The sequence below is a fragment of the Narcine bancroftii genome, unplaced genomic scaffold (assembly GCF_036971445.1).
Source record: "Narcine bancroftii isolate sNarBan1 unplaced genomic scaffold, sNarBan1.hap1 Scaffold_131, whole genome shotgun sequence".
In the NCBI taxonomy this organism is placed as follows: domain Eukaryota; kingdom Metazoa; phylum Chordata; class Chondrichthyes; order Torpediniformes; family Narcinidae; genus Narcine; species Narcine bancroftii.
In genome coordinates this window covers 8801-36134 of record NW_027211866.1, presented here as the reverse complement: position 1 = coordinate 36134, position 27334 = coordinate 8801, and the positions used below count along the sequence as shown (strand labels likewise).

The window sequence follows — 27334 nt, the reverse complement described above, 5'->3', positions numbered from 1 at the left end:
AAATGAAAGTGGAGCTACTCAAGATTAAGGGTGACAGCAAGTACCTGGAGGCAGAGGAGTTTGAGGATGTCCTCAATCAGTGGTTCTCAACCTTTTTATTTCTACTCACATAACACTTTAAGTACTCCATATGCCATAAGGGCTATGTGATTATAAAAGGACTGCTTAAGATGGTACGTGAGTAGGAAGGGAACGTTGAGCATCACTGCAAAAGACCAAATTATTACTGAAATATTTTACTAAAGCGAAATTGTCATTGGTCCATTTCCTTTGGCATAATACAACTATGCATATAATGAATCATTTAGGGTCGATTAAATCAGTAATTTTTATTTAGAGAAACATAAATCCTTAGTCAATCCCTTACCTGTCACAAAACACTTATGGCATTGGGGATACTTAAATTGGTATGTGAGTGGAAAGGGACAGGTTGTGAACAACTGCCTAAATGAATACTTTGCATCGCAATTCACTAGAAAAAAGGACCATGATCATGCTGCAGCCTCAAGTGAATGTGGAGTTTAAAGAAGAAGAGTAAAAACATCAGGATTGATACATCCCTGTGGTTGGCTCTGATATTTACCAGGGTGCAGTAGAAACTGGGAGAAGAAATTGGTTGGGCTTTACATTTTTTTTTGGCATTAGCTCAAGTGCCAAAAGATTGAAAAATGGGAAATTGATATAAACAGCAATGGGGAGAAATCTGGGAATTATAGCTACTTTAGAACCAATGTGTCCATTGTTATCTAGATGCACACAGCATTCAGTACGTAAGGAGAGAGCTCTCAAAATCTCTTGAGATATTGCAGAACCTCCACGGTCTTAGACTTGGCATATCCACATCAACACTGCCATGCAAACCTATGATTCAAATCTTTTTTTTACTTGACGAAATGGATATCATCATTTCCCATTGTAATTTACAGCACATTATATTAAATTTATTTCCATGTCCTGCACAAAGTAATTAAAATATTGATAAAATTCAAAACTCTAAATTTCTTAAAATGTTGGATCTGCTGATTTGGGCACATGTCGATAACAGAAAGGTAAATGGATGTTTTCACATATGAGGCACAATTTGTCTTACCGAATGTTATGTGCTATATTTTAGTGTATGAAATTCCCAACCGATGTTCCAAAGGATGATAAATCCTGTAATTGATGGTTTTAAACATGCAGGTGTTTATATTAATGACTTGGTCGCAATAAGTGACACATGGAAAGAGCTTTGCATGGAATTAGAGAAATTGATTGCAAGATTAATTCTAACAAACCTAACTGCCAATTTATCTAAACATGAATTTTGACATTATGACGAGCTCAGAAGACCCCAAATCACAGCAGCAATAGATATTCGAAAACAAATAATTATTAGACACAATTTTCTTTTAATTATCTATAAACATTAAAACAGAATCACACTTTAATTATCACTATTAAATTAACTAACCGAACTTAATTACCTTCACATATTAAGTGCAAGTTTATGTAATGTGTGTGAAAGTTCTTTGCTTCACAGTCAAATCTCATTTATCATTCCTTCATGTTTATTGTTTGCAGGCAATTTGTGTACTGTGCACAGAATTTAACATTTATGAATTTCACCATGTTTTGGTGCCTGGAATGTAAATGGTTATCACTCGGGACAGTTCTTGCAGATTTCAGAGAGAGAATTGATTGTTGCTGGACACCTACAACTGATTTCTTGCAACCAGCCATTTCAATGTTTTGCCAAAGAAACTTGTCCGATCAATATTATCCAGGCGAGGACATCTTTCACAAAGGTCACCACATAGTTCCTTTTTGTTTCTCTTATTTCAAGTGAATCATTATGCAGCCAGTCCTCTTCTCTTACATGAACCACAAGGTCTTTGACCAGGCCGAACTAAGCAGTCACAAACAGTGTTCAAAATGGGTGACTTTTTGCAACTGGTCTTTGAAATTACAAACATAATTCAATAAATTTAAATTCACATCCTCATTAACCTATTGTTATTTCAACAAAGTTAAATTTCCTCTAACGTAACGTCCAAACACAATCTCAAAAGTACTGAAGCTTTTTTTTTTCTGTGCAGATCCTCTTATGGTAAACAATAGCAAATGAATACCCTCTTCTGAATCATTCTCATTATCACAATAGGTCATCATCATTGTCTTGAATGTCGAATGAAATTTCTCCTGGGCTCATTGAATCTAAGGATGATATTCAGATGATGTAATTTGTTTAACTCCCAATTTATTAAAAATTTGTTGGAAAAGTCCTGACATAAAATTACTTCCTTGATGTGATTGAATATCCCTAGGCAATCCCCCTAATAATAAAAAAAAATTCACAAAAGCTTTTAATGAATTTAGCTTTTATGTTCCTAAGTGGAATAGCTTCTGGAAACTAGGAAGATGCACAAATAAGACATAGCAAGTACTAATTTCCAGCTTTTGTCTTAGTCAACAGAGCAAAAGAAATCTTCAATAACTCTAGAAAAGGTTCTCCACAAACAAGTATTGCTGCTTTCTTCAGCCCTTCATTAGGATTAACCACAATCTGCCAAATGTGTTACATCCTGATAAATGTCAAAATTCACCTCATTAAGCACAGTGAATAAAAATGCTTTGATATTCTTATCTATGGTCTTCTTCATTACACAATGACCACTGAAGTTGTGGTATGGGCTAATTTTAAAATGTCACTGCTTCCTGGTTTAGGAAATAAAACCTGAACTTGCCCATTATTCATCAGCAGAAATATCCCTGGGTATCATCTTTCTCATAGGCACACCACCTTGAAGATAATATCCAACTTGCACTATCTCAATTTCCTCCTCAGATTAAACATTATTTCTAACCTCAACAACATCAATATATCTTTTCTGTTTTTCCTATCAATTGCCGTCCTGATAAAGTAAAATCCTTACTTTCAGGTTCCACATCAGTATCCTGGCCAACAGGAAGATGTCATGTCAATGTAACACATGCAAAAACAGTTCGACTTTATCAATATTTTTACCTTCCATTTCAAGTTATTTTGACATTGTCCAAGTCACTGCACAGGTCTGATAGTTTTCAGAGTCTGTTTTTATCTCAACAATAAATTGTTTTTCTGTCAATTTCGCCACAGGATCTACTTGACCTTGTGACATTTGATTCTTTGCCAAAATCAATGAAACTCCATCTATTATTGCACTCTATCGAATCCCTGTAGTAAACAAACATAAATTATATCTGACTTCAACAATGTCCTATGCAATGTGCATCTCCTTTTCACTTCCAATATCAAGGATTAAACTTATTTTAGCCTCGTGACAGCGCTGTCCCAATATCTTGAAGTATGTTTACTGGCACTTGTGGTGCCCCTTCCTTTACTAAAACCAAACCCTTTGACACAAAGTATTTGAAGCCATTCTTAATGTTTTCAGCAGATTTGAAACATTTTGTCTCTTAGTGTCTGATCTCATGCTGCCTTTCCCTTTTTCTTCAGCTGAAACCATTTGCAATCACGTGACCAGAATTTTGCTAATAATTATCTTTACATCCTGATATATTTTCATTTTTACTGCGATGAACCACATTAAGCTTTTGCAAAATTTTATTGGGTCAAAATTAATATTTTTGGTCAAAGCAAACTCATTGGGAATTTATCAGATTCTTGCCAAGTTCTTATTTATCTTTAATCTAGGAATAATGTTATAATATTAATAACATATCTTTTGATTTCTTCAACCAACATCAGTTCTGTTAATTTGTTGTAATCATTCTTTATTTCTTTGATGCGCACACACAGATTTTCCATAGGCAAAATTCATTCATTCTTGAATCAAATTTGATTCATTCTTTTTTTTTGTCTGTAAACTACAGGAACCAAATCGTAAGTTTTAATTATGGCATTATTTACTCTGCATAATTCCAATAGTTCTGCAGTAAGGGTTGAGTCAGCCTAATGTGCGTTCAAATTTAATTGCACATCCTCATATTAGGGACCACTGATTTCATGAACAGTGTAAATTTTAAGCTACCTATTAATAATGCTGAAAGTATTTATTAATTTCACTTACATCGAAAAGATGAACTCTACTCACCACTCTACTGACTATACATTTCTCAATTGCTCTAAAATGTAGGAATCTGTTTTGTCTCTAATCTGCATCGAAACTTCTCTATCTCTCATTTACTTGCGAATCACACCACATTGGTCTATCTGCATCCTGTAACTTCAATTTCATTCTATTTCCTCTGCCTCATATTTCTTGTGGTTCACTTTACATTTAACTCAATCTGTTTTTGCCTTTCTTTTTCCTCTGCTTAAATTTTTCAACTCATTCTCTGCAACACCAGCTGTTGCTTAATGGATTTACTATCAGGAATTTTCTCTTATTCCACCTCCTCAAACTTTCTGTATTTTTCTTATGTCTTTTTTTTATAACTTAATTTATCCTCATCTATCACTCCTTTTTTTCTTCAGCAATTCCAAACTGTTGAGTAATATTCACCAAATATTTTATGTTGCCTTCTTCCACTTGCCGGGAGACACTGGCTCAGAAAATATTTCAATACTCATTAATATTTTCACAAACAGGCACAGCCCTCAGACTTAGCTTGCAAAAAGTAATTTAAACACCAAATCGAAATTACGTAGATTACAAAACTCCAAATTCTCTGTTGCCTTCTGTAAATGATACAATATAAGTTCCCACTTTGGTTTAGCACCATTCAACACCAAATGTGGTTAAAAACTAATACCCATCGAGCTCATAATATTGTTACAAACAGCATTTTTGGAGCAGAAATATGCAATGAACCTGAGAGAGTTCAATGTTAACACACCAATTTTAAAAATCTTAAAATACAGCCTTAATTGCTGAACTATACATAACACTAAATCTATCCCCAACTATGTGCAGTTGTATCAGTGTGTGTGTGTGTGTGTGTGTGTGTGTGTGTGTGTGTGTGTGTGTGTGTATGTGTGTGTGTGTGTGTGTGTGTGTGTGTGTGTGTGTGTGTGTGTGTGTGTGTGTGTGTGTGTGTGTGTGATATATACTCAAATGATTACCATATAAACATAACCATTTATAGCACAACACATGCCAATTCAGCCTTTATAGTACTTGGTGAACAATTTTTCCCACCTAGTTCCATAATGCTCCATACCTCTCCTGTCCATATTTTTTCTTTTCTTTCTTTGACTTGGCTTCGCGGACGAAGATTAATGGAGGGGTAATACCTATCCAAAATTTCCCTGTATATTATCATCGATCTCACTTTTACCACCTCTGCCTGATGTACATTCCACACCCCCAACACCATCTACGTGAAGAAAGTCCCCATCATTTTCACTAAAACTTTCCCATTTTACTCTCAATCCATGGCGGCGGAGTCAATTGTATTATTTAAGAAAAGGTTGGACAGGTATATGGATGAGAAGAAGATGGAGGGTTATGGGCATTGTGCAGGGAGGTGGGACTAGAAAGGGGTGTTTGGTTCGGTGTGGACTAGAAGGGCCTAATGGCCTGTTTCCGTGCTGTAATTGTTATGTTATTATATGTTATGTTATTCTTTGAATCTCCCTCATTCACAATGGAAAATAAATATTGTGTCCAAATTTACTTTACCTGGAGACTTAATAACTTTGAATAGCTCTGTCAAATCAGACCTTAATTGTCTATGCAACAGTATTAAAGTCCCAGCCTGTACAACATTTCCCTGTAACTCAAAAAATGAAAATCCACAACATTCTTGTAACCCTCCTCTGCATTCTCTCTATTCTACTTCTATCCTTCCTGTAATTCAGCGACCAAACCTGCAGACACCATTGTAAATATGGCCTCAACCATGCATTATACAATTTGGACATAACGTCCAAACTCTTGTATCTAACACTATGACTTATGAAAGGTAGAATACCAATTCTTCTTCCCCACCCATAACTTTAGGAAATTGTGTACCATGACTATAAAATCCCTTTACTCTAATTCACTCCTTAGTTGTCTAACATTTAACGTGTATAGCCTGCTTTGATTCGTTCTACAAACACGCTGCACATCACATTTGTGAGTATTAAACTCCATATGTCATCTTGCAGGCCACACTTCTAACTGTTCTACACCACCTTGAAAGCTTTAATAATCATACTCACTGACCACAACACCTGAAACGTTTGTTTCATCTGCAAATTTACTAATCAAATTTGCCAACTTATCATCCAGATCATTAATATATATATATATATATATATATATATATATAACAAACAGCAGTGGACCCAGAACATATCATGAAGCACACAGCTAGTCACCGGCCCCCAATGTGACAAATAATTTTCCATCACTACACTCTGGCATCTCCCATTTAACCATTGTTAAATCCATTACACTACTTCATCATTTATATCTAACATTTTACCTTTCTTACTAATATCATATGGAGGACCTTATCAAAATCCTTATTAAAGCCAAAATAAACAACAAACACTGCCTTCTTGTCATCAATATTTTTGTAACGTCCTCGAAGAACTCTATACGATATGTCAAAGGTGATCTGTCATGTACAAAACCATGCTAACTACTTCGAAACAATCCTTTCCCTTTCAAAGAGTTGTATATACCATCTTTAAGAACACTTTCCATTAATTTACCCACCTCTATTAGGCCTTTAATTAACAAGTTTACTTTTGGTTCATTTTTTGAGGTGCGGAACAACATGAGCCATTATTCAGTCCTCTGGCTCATCCCCAATGTCCAGTGAAATTTCAAATATTTCTGTCAATGCTCCCAATATTTGTACACTAACCTCTCTCAGGGTTGTAGAGAATGTGTTGTCAGGACATGGAGATTTATCCACCTTGATATTTTTTTAATATAGCAAATATACCTCATTAATTCTTATATTATCCATGTCTTCCTTAAAACATTTGTTCACTTAATCATCCTCAATATTATTTTTCATTGTGAATAGTGGAATACAGCCAGGACAAATTCTAGAATTTTATTTCCAAGTTCAGTCTTTCAGATATAGTGTTGAAGTGTAGGTTTCTGAAAATTGATGTGCAAAATTAATGTCAAATTAATGGGTATACTGAGGTTGTGGGTGCTGCAGACTCATGTATTTTGCTTCCGTTGCCTTTGAAAAAATGTCCATTACCACAAAATGTAGTCACAACTCTGCCAGTCCTTACGTAGCCCCGACTCGATCTGGAGTGCCTGAACGATTCATACACATCCCTGTCACCAGTGTGTCCAAGTGACCTTTGCTCTTGCTCACTATCCAACTCAAACATTTTACTTAACAAAATTCTCGTGGGACAGGTGAATCAACCAAAAGAGCCCATACTTTAATAGAGCAAGGTTTTTGCTGAATTCCTCAAAAACTTCTGGACACAAGAGAAGATTTAAAAAGTTGCATTCTGTTCACCACTCAGCCTGGTTCACCCTTGGAAAATCACAATGTCTTTGCAAATGTATCAAATTTGGAACAGACTGTGACAAATTTCACTCGATTCTTCCAATGTGTGGAATTGTCTAAGTTAAATGCTGTCACCATTAATTTCATCCAATCTATACTGTGACCATTGCAGTTTTCTTTTCTGAAATGGTGCGTATAATACCAGTCTTCTTTGTATTTGCAGTATATTTATCCCTTATGAAAATGAACAGGCCAGATAGGTGACTGGATAAAAGGGATCTCATTTCCCTTAACTCTCTCTACTACATAGTTATTGATATGTAGTGAAGGGAGGTCATTTCTCATTCTCCAGAAATTGATGATCATCTCTTCCACCTTCTCCAAATTTAGACTCAGGTTTCAACTCTCATAACATTTCATGAGATTTTCCGCCTATTCACTGTAATGCAACACAACCTTGTTGCTAATGAGACAATCTAATGGTGTTTCATCGACCGACTTGATGCAGTTTTTGAAGCAGGATATGCTGATGTATCATTGTCATTAGCGTGAGACGGGGTGGACTGAGCACACCAACCTTGAGGTGGCAGAGACGGTACTCGAGTTTCTGCTACCAACTCGCAAAGACAAATGACATTCGTTTGAAGTTTAATCTGGAAATGTCTGGTACTCCTGTTGAGTCCTTAAATGGGAGAATTGTCAATTTTGTGGAAATAATAAACCATTTATACTTTCAGGTGGTTCATAAGGAATGTAACGAATACATGACAAACAGCATTGGACCCAGAACATGTAAAGAAGCACACAACTGTTGTATCCATGGACTTAGGTTGGATGTTGACAAGGTTCCACTTCAGAGGTTAATTAGGAATTTTAAACCTTTGGGTAATAATGTTAGTGGATGCGAGATACCAGGGAGGTGTGGTTTAAATTTATTTCTCGGATTTTACGCCGTCTACGATTGCAATACCTCAGGGATTAATTAGTACTGGGTCCACTGCTGTATATCATATTTATTAATTATCTGGATGATACTGTGGGAAATTGGATTAGCAATTATTCAGGTGATACCAAAATTGGTTATGTTTCTGACAGTGACAATGAGGAAGGTTTTCCAAGTTTGCAGTGGTATATATGCCAGGTAGAGAGTAGATAGCAGATGGAGTTTAATACTGATAAATTTGAGGTTGTTGTGCTTTTTTTTTAGAGCACTGAGTTTATATGAGTCTACCAAGAGTAAAGGCAAAGTTAGCAGGCAAAAGGAACTTTTCATTTCAAATTATATCGATGATCTATTTCGAATTACATTGGTGGTGTCTAGCAGGTATAAGTATCAGGGAGCAAATAAGGTACACGAAGAGTATATAAATGAAGGTAAAAGCACGTTCGGGCAGTGATCTGAAGGCAGTTCTGTGTACATAATGTAATCATGGAATAGACCTGATTCCTTCGTGAATTAGTTAGCGTGGCGCTGTGAAAATAAACGCTGTAACCTATGTGTAAAGACACATATTGGGAAAGTAATGATGCACATCAAACATGAGATTTAAATTAATGAAATCAGATGAAATGAAGTGCGGGATGATATTATATCTGTGAATGTTAGGCTTCTTCTGACTGCACTAACACTTGGCGTGATTCACTGTAAAACTTGGTCATGTTTAAAATATTATGCAACACCTGCATTATGTAACGACGATTAATTATAGGTTTGCTTTATACCACGCATTGGGATCAGAACATTGAGACTCATTATTCCCACAGGTAAGATTAATTATCCTATTAAAAAACGTTTGTCTTTCAAGTCGGCATTTCATTGTCCACAACAGACATTCCAACGATGACGAGACGTGTTGTGGGCTGACGAAAAATGCGAGATTCTTGGCATAAAATACTTGGCGTCATTCTCGAGATTGCGAAAATATACTATCCTGCTTTTGTTGTATTGGAGTTCCTACTATGTCAGAAGAGCGGCGTTTCTGTGGTGATTGAAATTTTATGAAGCACTTTTATTTCCATTACAATGATCGTACAACAATTTGAATAAAGATATCTAGATTTTCCTGGCATCTGGGTCGACTGATGGGTTCCCACGGTAGGAGGAGATAAAGAGAAAACTTAAATTTACTGTGATATTAAATTGATAGTTGATCCAGAAGAAAGGGGATATCTTTAGGTAATCAGAACTCTTTATTCCTCCACTGCCTTTGCTGCCCATTCGTTTCGTCTGGGTGAAAGATTACCTAATCTTACACAAGATTACTCTAGCTTGGCTTTTAAAACAATGTAACAAAATATTTAAATTATGCCATCTAATATTTTACTTAGGCTAATTCTACAAAAGGAAATATATCAGAGGTCAAATAATTTTATTTAATTCCGAAAGTTAAAAAAGAGTGCTAACAGAGATTAAGATGCACAGGCAAACCACACGAAATCTTTTGCCTGACAATTAATCTTATATCCTAATCCTGAGTTGTTTACAACAGAATTGAACTTAAAATTAGACATGATTCACCTTTTACCTTTGACATTCAGAACAAAGTTTAAAAAGTAAACCTAATTTAAAGCAGTAATATATATGATATACAACTGAGCTCCTAACTTCGCATCCTGTGGGAGCGCACTTTTCTCTCTGCTATGCAGAGAGTGACCAGTTAATCTATACTCTCTTTGCTGTGGGTCAGCAAATATTCTGTCCATGTCGTCACTCTATCCCCAGTACCATGCTCTCGGATATTGCCTGCTAATCTCCTATGTGGGAACTCATCAAAAGCCTTCTGCAAAGCCATTTTCACCATATCTACTGACTCTCCAATGCCCGCCCTCCTCGCCACATCCTTGAAAATTTTCTGAAGATTAGTCAAGCATATTTCTAAAGGGAAATTATCTATAAAATCGCCATTATATCAAAATAAATAAATTATTTTTTATTTAAATAATCCTAACTTGAAAGTTTGGGAAATAAAAGGAATAAGTATGATACATTATTGTTTTGAGGTAAGAAGATTTTCCATATTTAATAGATTACGGGGAAAATATGGTATTTTGACAAATTCTTTATTTGGTTATTATCAAGTTCGGAATTTTTTAAAAATAAATTGTGGGCATGATTTTGTTTTGCCAAGTCAAAAAAGGTTTGAGTTATTAATTGCAGATAAAGGTAAAAATTGATTTATCTCAGATATGTATAGGTTATGACAGGAGAAAATGGAGAAAGAGGATATATATAATGAAGGGGAAATGAGAGAAAGATTTAGATATGGTTTTGACGTGGGAAGAATAGTCAAATATCTGTACTGACACTTTTACAAGAATGCTTAATGAGAGATATAATATGGTAAATTATAATTTTTTACATGAGTTATACCTCCTGATAAATTGAAGAAATATGGATTTAGTTTGTCTGATTTGTGTTTTAGATGTGGGGAACAGAGGTACTTTTATATATTCAGTTTTCTGATGTGGGAAAGTTAAATTCTTTTAGGAGAAAGTAGTAAAGTTTATGAGAGAATTTTTCGAAATAGATTTAGAATTAGACCCAATGATGTGCTTATTGGGATCTATGAATGTATTAAATGCATGGATCCAAATGTATAAGTAATATTTAGCTTTTTTTATGATTGCCCTAATCGATTTTTTATGATTGCCCCAGCAGTAACGAGAAAATGTATAGCTGTTACATGGAGGAATGATGTAGAATTAATTGGACAAAAGAGGGAATAATGAATTACAATCATGTTTATATTTGGAAAAAAATAATAACTTATAATTTACGAAATAATTATCCTTTTTTGTTGAAATGTGGTGTCCATATTTAGAATGTATGGCTATAGAACTTAAGTAAATTATTTTACAGAGTTGACACACCAAACAGTAACTATTTAACCCCCGACTAATATATTTTAAGGCTCCAGAGGGAGTGGTGGTTTGTTTAGTTTAGTTTAATTTAGTAAAGGGGGTGTTTTCAATTGTATTTTTTGTATTTGATTGTATTTTATAAAATTGTTAAATAAAATGTTCGAAAAAATATACCTCTCCTGGTATAGGCACAATGCATAATCGAAAATATTGCAACATCTTCTAGTGGGTTTCAAAGATCTCCATAAATCAGATAATCAAACATTAGGTAAGAAGGGTTGTATTGCCAAATCCGATTCAGGCCGATGAAGCTTTCTGTTCGAAAAGCTGTATAATACTATGTTTATATGACAGTTGAAATTCCAACCTAAATTGAACGAATATTGTGATAAATCTGATAATAGAGAAAAAAAGATTTTTCAAAGAAATTTAGTTCATCTACATTCGGAGCATAAATAATTTATTATGCACTGCCTCATGAGAATAATATACCACCCAATTTTATCCATAGTACTAGTACAAATTGAACATTTTACTGCATTAGAATGGAAATGCACCTACATATAGGTTCTGAAGATAATTTGAATTGTCTCCATGCATTTGAACATTGGTCCGTCTTCATCTGCCTTTCTATTATGTGCTTCTTGGAAGGAACTATTAATTGTTAACTGTTTCATACGGGAAAGTACTCTTCTTCACTTTAAGTATCCATTAAGCCCATTTACATTCCACGTTATCATTTTAATTGGTTTCATAATTCAAGCATTTTGTATGAATCACAAATTAATGGATGCATTTGGATATGTCAGTTATTCACTCCGAAGGCTGCAAACTAGAGTCACTACTGCAAAACAAAACAAGAGAAAAAGAAGTGTTAATAACAATCTTGTACCAAGAAAACCCGAACAATTACCTTCCTTCCATACTCTAATGTATAGAGTTATTTGAGGAGGTGACCAGACATTATGATGAACGTAGAGCAATGAAGGTGGTCAACGTGAATATATGTCAGGGTTTGACAGAATGTCGGAAGTCATGGGATGCAGCATCGTTTGTTAATGAGGATTAAAATTGCCTGATCTGTATGAAGCCGATAGTTGTGGAGGATGGAATACATTGGGATGCTATGACTAATGGTGTCCCTTAAGTATCGGTTCTGGGCCCTGAGGTTTTCGTGATTTTTATTACCCACTGTCGTGAGGGGATTTTTAGCATATTTTGTCAAGTTTTAAGACGAGCACAGGCTGGGAGTGATGGCAATATATCAGACAATTGTATAAATTTGCAGACGAATATTAGTAGGATGCAGATCTGGGTTGAGAACCTGATGACTACCTCAGACTTTTCCGGATTGAACTCAAGTCTGAGGTAGTACACTTTGGAAGGACAAATCTAAGGCAGAGTACAAAATTAATGTCTTGATTACTGCTTGTGGGAAAGAGCAGAGAGATCCGATGGTCCATTTCCACAGGGCCCCGAACGTTGCCTAACACAGGGTACTTAAGAAAGATTACGTCCTGTTAGCATTCATAAATCGATGGATTCAGTTCAACGTCCACCAGTTAATTATACAGATCTAAAATCTGGTTACATCACACTCTGAGAACTGTGTTCAGTTCTTGTAGGTTCATTATAGTTGCAATTCGAAGTGATGCACAGGGCACACGTCTGACTTTAAATTGTCTCGTTTCATTCAGACATAAATCCCGGATGTGACAAATGAATTATTAGATGAGTCTTTAATTAATAGTTTCTGAATGTGATCGAACTTAGAAAAGATATTGGATTGAAGTCTTTCAAATAATATTGTCAATTTTTAATTTAATATCAGAATATATCAGTTTAATTGCAATTGTTTGGAACATTATTAGAAGATTATGTGTTTTGTTGATGGCAAGCCGTGCAGTTTAGAGTAAATATAAATATAATACACCACCTACACAATAGCTTATGGATATTATCAACGATTCAGATATTAAATTCCAAACAATATACATGAAAGACCCCAACAATGAAGACGCTGTTTACATCCGGTACCGCACGGATGGCAGTCTCTTCAATCTGAGGCGCCTGCAAGCTCACACCAAGACACAAGAGAAACTTGTCCATGAACTACTCTTTGCAGACGATGCCGCTTTAGTTGCCCATTCAGAGCCATCTCTTCAGCGCTTGACGTCCTGCTTTGCGGAAACTGCCAAAATGTTTGGCCTGGAAGTCAGCCTGAAGAAAACTGAGGTCCTCCATCAGCCAGCTCCCCACCATGACTACCAGCCCCCCCACATCTCCATCGGGCACACAAAACTCAAAACGGTCAACCAGTTTACCTATCTCGGCTGCACCATTTCAACAGATGCAAGGATCGACAAGGATCAACAGACTCGCCAAGGCAAATGGTGCCTTTGGAAGACTACACAAAAGAGTCTGGAAAAACAACCAACTGAAAAACCTCACAAAGATAAGCGTATACAGAGCCGTTGTCATACCCACACTCCTGTTCGGCTCCGAATCATGGGTCCTCTACCGGCATCACCTACGGCTCCTAGAACGCTTCCACCAGCGTTGTCTCCGCTCCATCCTCAACATCCATTGGAGCGCTTTCATCCCTAACGTCGAAGTACTCGACGTACACTCGAGTGGCAGAGGTCGACAGCATCGAGTCCACGCTGCTGAAGATCCAGCTGCGCTGGATGGGTCACGTCTCCAGAATGGAGGACCATCGCCTTCCCAAGATTGTGTTATATGGCGAGCTCTCCACTGGCCACCGTGACAGAGGTGCACCAAAGAAAAGGTACAAGGACTGCCTAAAGAAATCTCTTGGTGCCTGCCACATTGACCACCGCCAGTGGGCTGATATCGCCTCAAATCGTGCATCTTGGCGCCTCACAGTTTGGCGGGCAGCAACCTCCTTTGAAGAAGACCGCAGAGCCCACCTCACTGACAAAAGGCAAAGGAGGAAAAACCCAACACCCAACCCCAACCAACCAATTTTCCCCTGCAGCCGCTGCAACCGTGTCTGCCTGTCCCGCATCGGACTTGTCAGCCACAAACGAGCCTGCAGCTGACGTGGACTTTTACCCCCTCCATAAATCTTCGTCCGCGAAGCCAAGCCAAAGAACAACAATACCACTAATGTTTAGTGTCAATCTGGAATCTTGGCATTGCATTGTAACTTTTTGAGAATGTGCCGCTTGGATTTATGAGTGTTAATCTTCGAACTTGTTTAGGGAAATGGATTTTGAATATTTTATTTCCTTTGTTATGTTCTATATTATTATTATGTTTCTACTTGGGAACTTGCACTTACGATTGTTTTAATAACTGTTTTACGCCTTTTTTAAATTATTTATTTGAAAGATCATTAATAATAATACAGCATACATTCCATAAAGACAGATTATGTAAGTATATATATTTTAAAAATAGAAAAAAAAGTAATTAAAAAATAAAAAAATATGAGTCCTCACCCACCCTTCCACCACATCAGCCAGCTCTGTTAAAGAGAGCCAAAAATATATAAACAGTAACTAAGAATATATCAAAATCAAAATACATCTAAATGCATATATTCCAAATATGGTAACCACTTATTAACAAAAACAAATTATTATTATTATGCAGATTATATGTAATTTTTCCATAACAGTACAAGCTTTCAATTCATTATGCCACAGCATTATATTAATCACTATGTATTTGTACTTGCTACACATTTTCGAGCTACAGACAATACTAAGCATACAAATGCAAAGTGAAATTTATCCACCCTTAATCAATTTCTTCTTTTTTCTTCTTTCTTTGGCTTGTCTTCGCGGAGGAAGATTTATGGAGGGGTATGTCCACATCTGCTGCAGGCTCATTGGTGACTGACAAGTCCGATGCAGGACAGGCAGGCATGGTTGCAGCGGTTGAAAGGGTAAATTGGTTGGTTGGAGTTGGGGGTTGGGTTTTTCCTCCTTTGTCTTTTGTCAGTGAGGTGGGCTCTGCGGTCTTCTTCAAAGGAGGTTGCTGCCCGCCGAACTGTGAGGCGCCAAGATGCACGGTTGGTGGTGATATCAGCCCACTGGCAGTGGTCAATGTGGCAGGCACCAGGAGATTTCTTTAAGCAGTCCTTGTACCTCTTCTTTGGTGCACCTCTGTCTCAGTGGCCAGTAGAGAACTTGCCATATAGCACGATCTTGGGAATGCAATGGTCCTCCATTCTGGAGACGTGACCCACCCAGCGTAGTTGGGTCTTCAGCAGCATGGATTCGATGCTTGCGGACTCTGCCAGCTTGAGTACTTCGATGTTGGTGATGAAGTCATTCCAATGAATATTGAGGATGGAGCGGAGACAGTGCTGATGGAAGCTTTCTAGGAGCCGTAGGTGATGCCGAACAGGAGCCGAACAGGAGCGTGGGTATGACAACGGCTCTGTACACGCAGATCTTTGTGTGTTTCTTCAGGTGATTGTTTTTCTAGACTCTTTTGTGTAGTCTTCCAAAGGCGCTATTTGCCTTGGTGAATGTGTTGTCTATCTCTTTGTCGATCTTTGCATCAGATGAAATAGTGCAGCTGAGGTAGGTAAACTGGTTGACCATTTTGAGTTCAGTGTGCCTGATGGAGATGTGGGGGGGCTGGTGGTCATGGTGGGGAGCTGGCTGATATAACCCATTAAAAATAGATGGATTTAGTGGTAACTTAATGTCAAGTAATTTTTCCAACGTTAACCTAATTTCTTACCAAAATGTTTGCACATGAACACAAGATCAAACAGCATGTAAAGAAGTTCCACTAAATACACCACATCTAAATCAAGAGTCTGAATTACTAAAACAATATTTTTTTCAATTTATCTGGGGTTAAATACAACTGATGTAAAAAGATATAATTAACCATTCCATGCCACACATTCATCAATTTAGTTACACTATCATGACACATAGCTGCCCAATAGTCTTCAGGAAAAACAAAGGCTAAATCATTTTTTTCCATTTAAGCTTAGACTTCTCCCATTCTGGGCTATCCATATTGTCTTGTAATACTTGGTACATAACAGTAATATAACCCTTTTTTGGTATAGAAGAAATCAAAGACTCGAATTCCATCAATACAGGTAAAATTGAATCTCTATCATACATATTTTTCACCAAAGCTCGAAGTTGATCATAAAATAAATAAAGAATTTTCAGCAATAACAAAACGCTCTTTCAATTGATTAAAAGAAAGAATTTGTCTTTCTGCAAAACAATTCTGCAACATCTTTATACCCTTGGAGTCCCAACTCTTTAAATTATTATTATAAATTGAAAAAGGAATAAGCTGATTGTTATATAATGGGGATAAAATTGACAATTCACCTTATGATCCTAAAATGTTATTTTTTTAGTCCATACCTTTAATAGATGTTTTAATACCGGCCTATTATATTCCCACAACAAATTTGCATTCCATCAAAATATAAATTGAAGCACCTCAACTTCAGAAAAACAAGCCATCTCATCTTTAGCCCAACTCGGGGAAGGTCAAAATCCATCAGTCTACTAATAAATTTCAACTGGGCTGCTTCATAATAATTTTGAAAATGAGGTAATTGAAGCCCACCTAATACACCTTGTACACCAGTCTCTGAAGGCGAGCATGCAGGTACAGTAGGTGGTTAAAAAGGCAAATGGTATGTTGGCCTTCACATCAAGAGGGTTTTAGTATAGGAACAAGGATACCTTACTGCAGCTGTACAGGTGAGATCACACCTGGAGTATTGTGTGCAGTTTTGGTCACCTTATCTAAGGAAGGATGTTCTTGCAATGGAGGGAGTGCAGAGGCGATTCACCAGGCTGATACCTGGAATGGCAGGAATGACTTATGAGGAAAGATTGCGCAAATTGGGATTGTACTCGCTGGAGTATAGAAGATTGAGAGGGGATCTCATAGAGTCATATAAAATTCTGGCAGGACTGGACAGAATGGTTGCAGATGGGATGTTTCCAATGATGGGAAAATATCCAGGGCCATGGTTTGAGGATAATAGGCAAACCATTTAGGACTGCGATGAGGAGGAATTTCTTTACCCAGAGGGTGGTGAATCTGTGGAATTCATTGCCACAGAGGGCAGTAGAGGCAGGTTCATTAAATATATTTAAGAGTGAATTAGATATATTTCTTCAGTATAAGGGCATTAAAGGTTACGGAGAGAAGGCAGGGACGGGGTACTGAACTTTAAGATCAGCCATGATCTCATTGAATGGCGGAGTGGGCTCGAAGGGTCGAATGACCTACTCCTGCTCCTATCTTCTATGTTTGTATGTTTGTATGTTTCTATGTTTCTATGACAAGATCCTCTTTGTTTCTTTAAAGACTGAATTCCGCACATATTAGGGCAAGAATTTTTCTCTGGGGGATTGGCACTGGAAAGAGCCCATAGAGCTTTAACACCCTCAGCTGGTCAACCACCAAGACCTGTAATAATTCGATGTTTGAGTTATTTGGATAGAGAAGCAATACTTCGCCTTGCAGTACAAAATGCGAGACAATGACCAACCCCATTATTGATTCAGAATAGCAGAGTCTTTTTTTTTTATCCTGATCTGAGTCAAGGTGTCATTCAACGTCGACATCGATTCAATCCAGTTAAAGAAGTTTTGTGGTGTAATGGTTATGTCTACTTTTTGTTACCCTGCAGTGTTGAAGGTGTTTTATGGAGACTATCAATTTCCATTTTTTGAAACTGATCATGAAGCAAAGATTTTTGCTGATTAATTTGCTGATATAAGAGGACAAAGACGTAGTCCACCATTATCTCTTAAAGAAAAGTTTGGTTGCTCTGGAAACAGAAGAAATGGCAGAAATGGGAAAAACAGGAATGGAAAGAGAAGTCTACCTCCTTCCGAAATGGGATCTTCGAGCTTGGAATCTTCTGGATGAAAAGAAGAATTTTCTTATTCTATTTTTTTCTTTTGTTATTATGATATTTTGATGTTACTGACTGTTTTGCTAGGGAGGGAGAAATTTGCACGAAGTTCTTTACTAATCATCAGCCACTGGTGGGTGACCTACACCCGATTTTGTTTAGGGGATTGCTATCTTTTGGTAGTTTTTATGAGGGGGATTTTATTTTTTTTTCTTTATTTTTTTTTACTTTTTTTAGTTTCTGGGGGGTTTATTTTCTTTTTACATATATATATATAAAATGTTCATGTTCATGTTTAATTGCTGTATATGTCATATATTATTTGTTTTTTGAACAAACAAATAAAGTTTAAAAAAAAACAATCCAATCCAACATTTCCTTCCATATTTTGTAATTCAAAAGGTAAATTCTTATGAATTAAATTGTTACACCTCTTGTCTTAGAATTAAATGAACAAAATAAAATACATGTCCAACCCAATCTCTCTTCAATTTCAAATGTTATTTTCCAATCAAATGAGTTTCTTGTAAAATGGCAATGTCAATTTTAATTTTCTTATTATAAGCTTTCACTTAATCAAATTATTTAACCCATGGACATAAAATGTTGCAAATTTCAAATTAGACATCTTTACAAATTAACAATAAAATCTCTCCTTACAAAATATCGCTCCCCTTATAATAACTTAAATCACTATCCCTTCTCTAGATATTTAAAGAAAATCCCAAAAAAAAACTACCGAAAGGTAGTAATGCCATAAAAAACTGGGTGTGGTAAACCCCACTAGTGGCGGATGAATACCAAAAATTTCAGTGCTATCCAATACCCCCCCCAGCCAGAAATACATTATTCACATCAACACAATCAAATACTGCAACTATATTCAACACAGTAACTCAATTCCCAATTATTGTTTTTGATCTTCAATGTCAATAAGACTTTGTGTTAAAACTTCTTTATTTCCATTCTTCCCATTTTTCCCATTCTTCCCATTCCCATTTTCATTTCTATTTGCCTTCTTTTTAGGTGACAGCAGCAAAGATCTTCCATATCATCGCAAATCTGGTAGTGAATTACCAAAAATTAATGCATCGTAGTCATTTTCAAAAGATTAAATTTGAAAATTACCAAAAAAATCTTTTAATACTGTAGGGTAATGAAAAGCAAATTTGTAACCCTGCTGCCACAAAATTTCTTTAGCCGAGTTAAATTCCCAACGTCACCTAATAATCTCTTGACTCCAATCTGCATGGAAAAATGCTCTGTTGTTCTGGACCATAATTGGAGTTTGACTTTGTTATGCCTTCTGCACCACCAATATCATTTCTCTGTCCTGTTATTTCAAACAATGAATTAAAACCACCCGTGGTGGTTGTCCTGGTAATGGATTCTTTCATAACGCTCTATGTGCCCATTCTAATTCTACACCTTCTGGAAAAAACTCCTTACCCAATACCTCGGGAATCCAGCTCTTAAAATCTTTTACTGGCTCAGACATTTTAATATCTTCTGGGAGACCCACAATTTTCACATTATTTCTCCAACTTTGATTTTCTGATGAATCAATTTTTTTCAATAAGTCTGTCTTCTGAATTCCTCAATCCACAAAGGAGTCTTCATTTTTTTTCATTCTTTCCCTATTACATTCAACTTGATTTTTACATTCAAGAAAAAACTTTTTCAATTTTTTAAAAACATTTCTTGCACTGTATCCACTGATTTAATACACTTATTAACATCACTCTTAACTGCACTTCTAAAAATCCTTGAGTCATTTGTTTAAACATATTCTTCTAAAAATACTTGAGTCATTTGTTTAAACATATTGTTCATTTTATAAGCAATCCCTTTCAGGACCGGACACACAGACTCCATTCCACTTTCTGAGGCCTACCTTCTCTGGTCTCCACCTCCAATTGTTCCTGTAAGCTGCTCAGTAGATGTATGTCTTTGTCAAGCATTGTCGGTCCCCTCCCGGTGCAGCTGCGGGTTTGTACACCCCACGAATGCATCATGACCACGTCAGGCCACCACCACTCGGGCCCCCCACTCCCACCCCCCACAACCCGCATGCGGTCCAACAAGTCCCAGACCCTTGAAGCACCGCGCATGCATGCCCACTAATGCCAGGGACTGCACAGGTGTGACTTCTGATGCTATTCTGTGCGTCTCCAGCCCACCTGATGGCAGCCCGAGCTCAAGGGCTCTTCTGTCAGCTTGGTCACCTGTGCGCCCGACACCGTGGATGCGCGGTTCGGCACCGGCTGAACTCATTGTCAAACTGGCCCCATCTTGCAGAGGCACCATGGGCGCCTAGCTGGGCAGGAGTCCTCTGTGCCTTGGAGGATCCAAACGTTGGGTCCGTGGCTTCAATTGAACAGGTAGGCCTCAATTCTTCAGCACTTTTAAAAGGTAGTTTTTTTCTGCAGTTGGTTTTTCATGTTTTCTTTCACATTAGTAGCCATTATAACCCACTAATGTTCCCAAAAATAAAAATACAACTTTTAATCACTTTTATAAACTTTAAAAACGGGTGCTTAAAAAAACTAGATGAGGAAGGGTGGGACCACACATCAGTCATCTACGCCATATTGCCACACACCCTTTGTTTTACGTCTTGTAGCACAATTCATAATTTAATTGTTGAATGATTTTATTGTTAATAATATTAATAAATATTTTACAAAGGAAATAAATCAGTTTTATTTCACTTGCACAAAAGTCCGTTTAATGTAACCACAATCTTCACCCCGTTTTTCAGCTCGTGTCTGAACTTCCTTTGTGTCAGTCCATAGATGCAGGTATTTGTGCAGGTGCTTAGCAACTGTAACATCAGACTGCATTGTTGCAAAATATATGACGGTGTATTCAAATATTTGTCAGTGTAGGTAACATTCACCGTTTGCCATTTCAGAGAGTGTATGACATAGGGCGACCACAGCAAGATGAAATTGGTTGACAGTGTGAACACTAAAATCATTGACTTCCTTCGGTTCTCACACTCAGGATCCTTTTGATTCTCACTATGGCTGCGTAGTCCCCTACGAACTTTATTTGCAGCAATTATGTGCCTGGCCGTTAAAATGTTAAAGAGAAAAATTAAATAAATGGGCAACAGTGGTGTTACTATACTGTCAAAAATCTCATGTGCTTTCCAGAACGGCGAAGTAAAGTACGAATTTGTTTTGATGCAAAGCCATGGAATATGATCAATGATTTTATGTGGCTCTACCTCAAAATAAAAGGGGATACACCTCACACAGCTCGTTAGTGCAACTATTGCAATAACCTTTGTCGCAATTCTCTCCGTACAATAACTTTCCCGCAATTTTTGACAGCCTATGGCAATGTAGCGGTCGAACGTGAAAGCAACTGTAAGCCAAACTGAGCAGTCCATGCTCGCCACTTTGAAGATGGTCGTCACCGCACATATTGGAGTGATGCGTAAGAAGTGAGCGTACAAGTAGATGTTATTCAGCTGCTCCACAATGATCACAATGACCACCACCATGAAATCGGCCATGGCCATCCCGATCAGGTAACGAGTAATACACTTTGAGAGTCCACATTTTCCACGGGATAGGATAACAATTGCTATTAAATTAACTGAAATTTTAAAAGGTAAACAGAATTAATTATGAAAAATAAATAAATAAATGATAATCTTCATTTGATCATCATGAAAGCAGAACTCCTAAGTGCATTGCCGAACGCACCACCTATCAGCTACACACTGACGAAATTGCAGATAAGACCAGATAGGAGGGGAAAATTACATAATTCGGTGGAGATCCACCCTCTGGCACATGACTACAAAATAAAGAAGGGAATATAAAATATCAGCAAGTCGTGGATAAACTGTAGAGAAACAGAAATTTCGGAATAAACAACCTGACAACAAAAGATAAGCTGAAAAAACAATGATGGACATCAATCAATTCAATGGCGGTATCTTTGAATTTAAAGCAGAAAAATAGTAAATGGTAGCCCACAATGCGGAGCAACAGAGGGATCTGGGAATAAAGATGCATAATTCCCTGAAAGTGGTGTCATAGGTAGACATGGTCTTAAAGAGAACCTTTGACCTATTAGCCTCCATATAACAATGAGTATAGCCATAGGTGTTGGAGGTCAGCGAGATTAGAGGGTGATTTGGTATGACTCTGACTCTTATAGATAAACTCCATGGAGTGAACTATGATGATTGATGGTGCTATCAGTGTTCACAATTCCCGGGAGCTTTGTGCATTGACATCTCCTTTTCATGCAGCTGGCACTCCAAGGGAACATCATTTGAAATTTTCGAGAGAATTTGAAGAAATATCAAAGAGGTTTATAGATAGAAAATGAATATCAAATGGTCAAAGAGCTGAGATTGTTTAACTTGTCCATTATGTCTCCATAGATTAGACCTCTGGATGACCAGCTGTTCTCAATTTATGTTCTCTTATCATGTCTCTCCATTTTCAAACGATGTATTATTTTCCTAATTCAAAAATCAAAACCTTGTTCTACACATACCACCTTCTGTAAAATTCGGTCGGTCAGATCACATGATTTCATGTGATGAACATTTAGACTAACGGTTTGCGTGCTGTTGTGATAACACTGACGACACTAGATCAAATCCGGCGCTGGCTTTAAGGGGAATGTAGGCTCTCCATCGTATCTGCGTGGTTTTTTTCCGTGTCCAACGGTTTCAAAACATTCTCCGGATCTGTACCACCCTCTAAAATAGGTTAATTGAATTGGAATTGAGAGGTTCGAGTTTAAATTGACGGAATTGCTTCTACCATGATGTAAGTAAAAGATGAAAGGTTAAATTTCAAACTTACATCTCTATTAAACAGATAGAATATGACCCTTCCATTCAATCATTAAACCCTGTCTCTCGATTCATATTAATATTATATGGAATTTTATAATTATACATGTTAAATAATTATTTTATAGTTTTAAGATACAATTGCAAAATTAAAGAGTTAAACCTATTTGGTCAAAACATGTTCTATTAAGCATGTGGATATCGAGTGACAATAAGCCAGAAAACGACAACAGAGCATGGAGATTATGATCAGCCTTATAATTTAGATTATGGCAATAGTCCACAAAAGAAATCAATGTATTTAACTAATTTGTATTTGAATCTCTAATGGATCATCTAGTTTATTATTTTCTAATCTCAAACAGATCATTGTATCATTTAACCATTCTGCATGTGCAGGTGGAGTGTTATCTCAAAATTTGTTCAGCATTGCACATCTGGCTATCAATGAAATAGAAAATAAAATTCGGTATTGAAACGAACTCAATAAAATATCTTCATCATCAGACAATCCAGAGCAAATAATAGACAAGTTTCCAATTGAATCTTGAGGAGTATCACCGTTAGTGTTTGAAAAAAAATATATATATATCCATTTTTTTCTAGGCTAGGGTAAAAGCCAAATATGAGAAACAAGAAAGCAGTGCAATTGTACAGTGGATTAGGATGAGAACAAAAGTGAGCTAATTTCGCTTTATATTAATATACACCATGAACCACTTTATTTTACAATGAATTTACATGGTCAAAGAAAGGTTGCATTAATCAATTTACAAATGCAATCTAATACCGCATCAGGAAATCAACAATTGAAACCCTTTCCCCATCGCTCTTAACCCCACACAAATAGCCGTTCTTAAGAGATATCAAACCTTCGTGAGAACGGTGAAAATCCAAAGGTAAATCAAAAATATTCGCACAGGTATTTTTGAAAATTCAGAAATCAGTGATTGAGCAAAATGCCTAACGTGTAAATATTTCGTCTCTTAATATTTGCTAACAATTGTTCAAAAGAAGCAAAACTATTACAAATATAATTTTTTTGGAACATTTAATATGCAATTTGTGCATATAATTAAAAACCGTGTCTTGCAAAGATGTTTGAAGAAAAAGTGATAAGCAAGGGAAGAATTCCGAAATCAAAACAAAATCTTCGAATTTGTCCCAACATGCTCACATAATTTTCATTTATCAGATTATTAATTATCTTATATAAATAGGAAGATAGATAAGATGCTAAAATTACCAACAATGCAGTATTAATATTTAAGGTCAATTCCATTTCTATCGATGAAATGCAGTTCAACAAAATTTCAATATGTAACAAAAGAATTAACATACGTACTGTGACATCCCAATAATATATAAAACTTGGAAGTGCCAGTCCACAATTCCTTCCAGATCTTTAAGATCAATTTTATCTAAGCAGAGTGTTGCCCGTCCCATGAGTAAGAAGAAAGGAACGAATCAATTGAGTCAAAAGAAGAACAAATAATAAAAAAATGTATAGATTGCATAAATGTACAAAAAAATAGATAAGATATTAAAGTTAATAAATTTGTTATGACCAATTACCAAGAATGATAAAGGTGAACATCTCGATAAAAATAATTTAACAGGATTAAATACAGTGGAAACGTTTTCTTGAGGAATATTTATTCTCCGAGTATTTGCGATAGTGAAATAGATAATTTGATTTTTCACAATTTTAAAAGGAAAAATTAGAATAACCTGCTATAGAACCATTCAGCATATACCCATAAAACTATTTAATATAAGAGAAAAAAAGCTCATGTATTTGGATCTGGATTATAAAAAAAGTAATAAATCATCTGCAGAAAGGAAACTGTATGCCTTAATTCTGTTTCTGTAGATGCCAGTGGAAACTCTACTTACTCAAAGAGCAATTGCCAAGTGGTTTAATAACAAGCCAAAAAGTTCTCTTCCAAAAGCACAAGAGTACCCCGCTCAAAATCGAAAGGATTTGATTTCGGAAAATTAGTAAAAGTTTAATTTCGATGTGAATGCTTCTGAAATCCCAATAAGTTGTCTATTATTGAATTACCCTAGACCAGGGATCCCAGATCAATGAAAGTTAGTATCAATTAGACAATGTCTATATATAACACTTTACCTGACATGCCAACTGTTGCAAGTACAGGATAGTAAACGATTGCTATGTCGTATATCTTCAGATATAGCATTTTCTGTGTGATGCTGCGATCAGTTTGTGAAAACGTTCTAATTCTCTGCAGTTGAAATCCGGCGCTCTTATCCAGGAGCCTTTGGGGTTTGAAAGCCTTAACTCACTCATCATTAACAACCCATTGAAGATTTTAAAAAAAACACACAATTAATTATTTTTATTCCTTGCTTCATTAGGCAATACATTTTCCAGATCCATAAATGTGACAAACTATTGTTTATGAAACATTTTTGAATGTTATGTTGTAATCTTTTCAAGTTGTAATGCATGGTTTCAGTTGGTTGAGAACAACATCTATTGATCGCTTAATTTAGAATATTATGTCAAATTAAATGTTATATCATTGTTCCAGTTCCATGCAAGGAAACGGCGTTATTTGATCCCCGGAGCAAATCACGTAGACACAGAACCAGATGATACATTTGCAGGACATGTCTTCAGCGACATGTCTTCGTGAATATGAATGTCTCGGATGGCTATTTGTGAAGAGTTCCTTTCGTCCTTCAGCTCTCCTGGAAAGAAGCTGTTCCTCAGCCTCGTGGTGCTGGATATCAGAGTCCTTTATCGCTTCCCGGACGTGACCAGCTGTGTGCAGGACAACGATCCCGCTAGATAACGTAAATGTGCGGGAAGGTGACTTGGTGTCACTCTTACGGCCCAGTGGGTTGACATCCGATCAGTTTCTTTGCAGTAGCCATACCACACAGTGATGCAGTTGGCCAGGACGCTCTCAATAGAGCTCTGGTGGAAGCTTCACATGATGGTGGTCCGTAGCCTATGGTTAGAATATGTAAATCAAGGCCAAATGGTACCATCAACCATAATTTTACATGGATATTTCATCGAAAGGCTATTGTTTCCTATCTCGCTGCCACATCAGACGCAATATTGATACACGTTCTGAAATGAAGACAAAACTTTGAAAATTAACAGCACAGGAAGACTCCGTTTCTCCACATGCTTGCGCCGAGCATTATGTTTAAATTGAATTGAAACTATTCTGCTTGCAAATTGCCCACGCCACTTGATTTCTTGTATGTTTACTTGTCCATCTGTAAATCGTGTAATTACTTTTTTTCTACCACTTCTGTCAAGATACTTTGTATTTTGTGCGAAACACATTCTCGGCGTATCTCGTTTAACCCCCCTCATTAGTCGCATGCACTCTTATATATTATAACTTGAAATGAAGTTAAATTTTCTACCCAAACAGTGATTAAACATTTTATTAAACCAGTGATCAGGTGTGGGTAAAGGTTACCTTATTGTCACGTAAAAGCACATGTAGAATGTAATATACATAAAATTATTTATTTTTCCCCAGCGAATGGAAGACAGAGAGTAGCCACTTGGTCCAGCTCCCTTTACTGAAATGAGGCACCAACGAGGAACGAACTTGGACCCCTGGTTTACAAGATCAATGCTCTACCCACTGAGATATCGAAAGTAATCCATATTTGTCCCAATTCTCCCAAGGGATCACGCCTTCTACTACAAACACGTGACAAATCTTTTCTGAATGATTTGGCAGTAATTCACGCGGTTCCTGTAACGGGGTGAACGGAATTGCAAGCAATGGTCCAGCGCACCCCAGACAAAGTGTTGCACAGATGCAAGATGACTGCCATACAGTCATATGCAATGTCCTGCACAGATATTGCAAAAAGATCACACTGTTTCCTAACCAACTTCTCCAATGACTCTCAAGGATTCGTGGGTCTGACTCCTGGACACGTGCGCAAGAAGAGTTTTCGACCTTTGGCAGAATTTTTTTGCGTTCTCTTAGCTGGCGTAGCACGGCTGGCGAGGCAGTGAGTGAAACTCTATCAGTCGCCATGAACCGGTCAAGGTTTCGAATCTGGCGTTGTCTGTAAGGAGTGCGTAAATTATTCCCGGGCGATCACGGATTCCACTCACCTTTTGAAACCTATTGGGCAAATTGGGCAGCTGGGAATCCTGAGCCGAAGTGGCCTGTTACCCTGCTGCATGTCTCAATCTAAATTGTAATTTAAAAATGTTTGATTTTACAAAATGAAACAACTCATACTTATTCGGATTGATAATTTTCTATATTACAAATAGCTGGTAAGTATACTACTCATTGGCAAGTGCAATGGACCAGCACCGCCATCAATTCCTCATTGATCTCTTGTTTCTGTGC

General features: G+C 36.8%; 1 protein-coding gene across 1 annotated transcript; it reads right to left on the bottom strand.

Annotated features, from left to right (window-relative positions):
* Positions 1-20849: 20849 nt before the first annotated feature.
* On the bottom strand, positions 20850-27010 carry LOC138750385 (probable G-protein coupled receptor 139). Its single transcript, XM_069912453.1, has 4 exons — positions 26863-27010; positions 25828-25948; positions 25102-25250; positions 20850-21748 (listed from the first exon to the last, which is right to left on the bottom strand). Exons 1-4 carry the CDS (start codon positions 27008-27010, stop codon positions 20850-20852), a joined length of 1317 nt encoding a protein of 438 aa, XP_069768554.1.
* Positions 27011-27334: the final 324 nt, after the last annotated feature.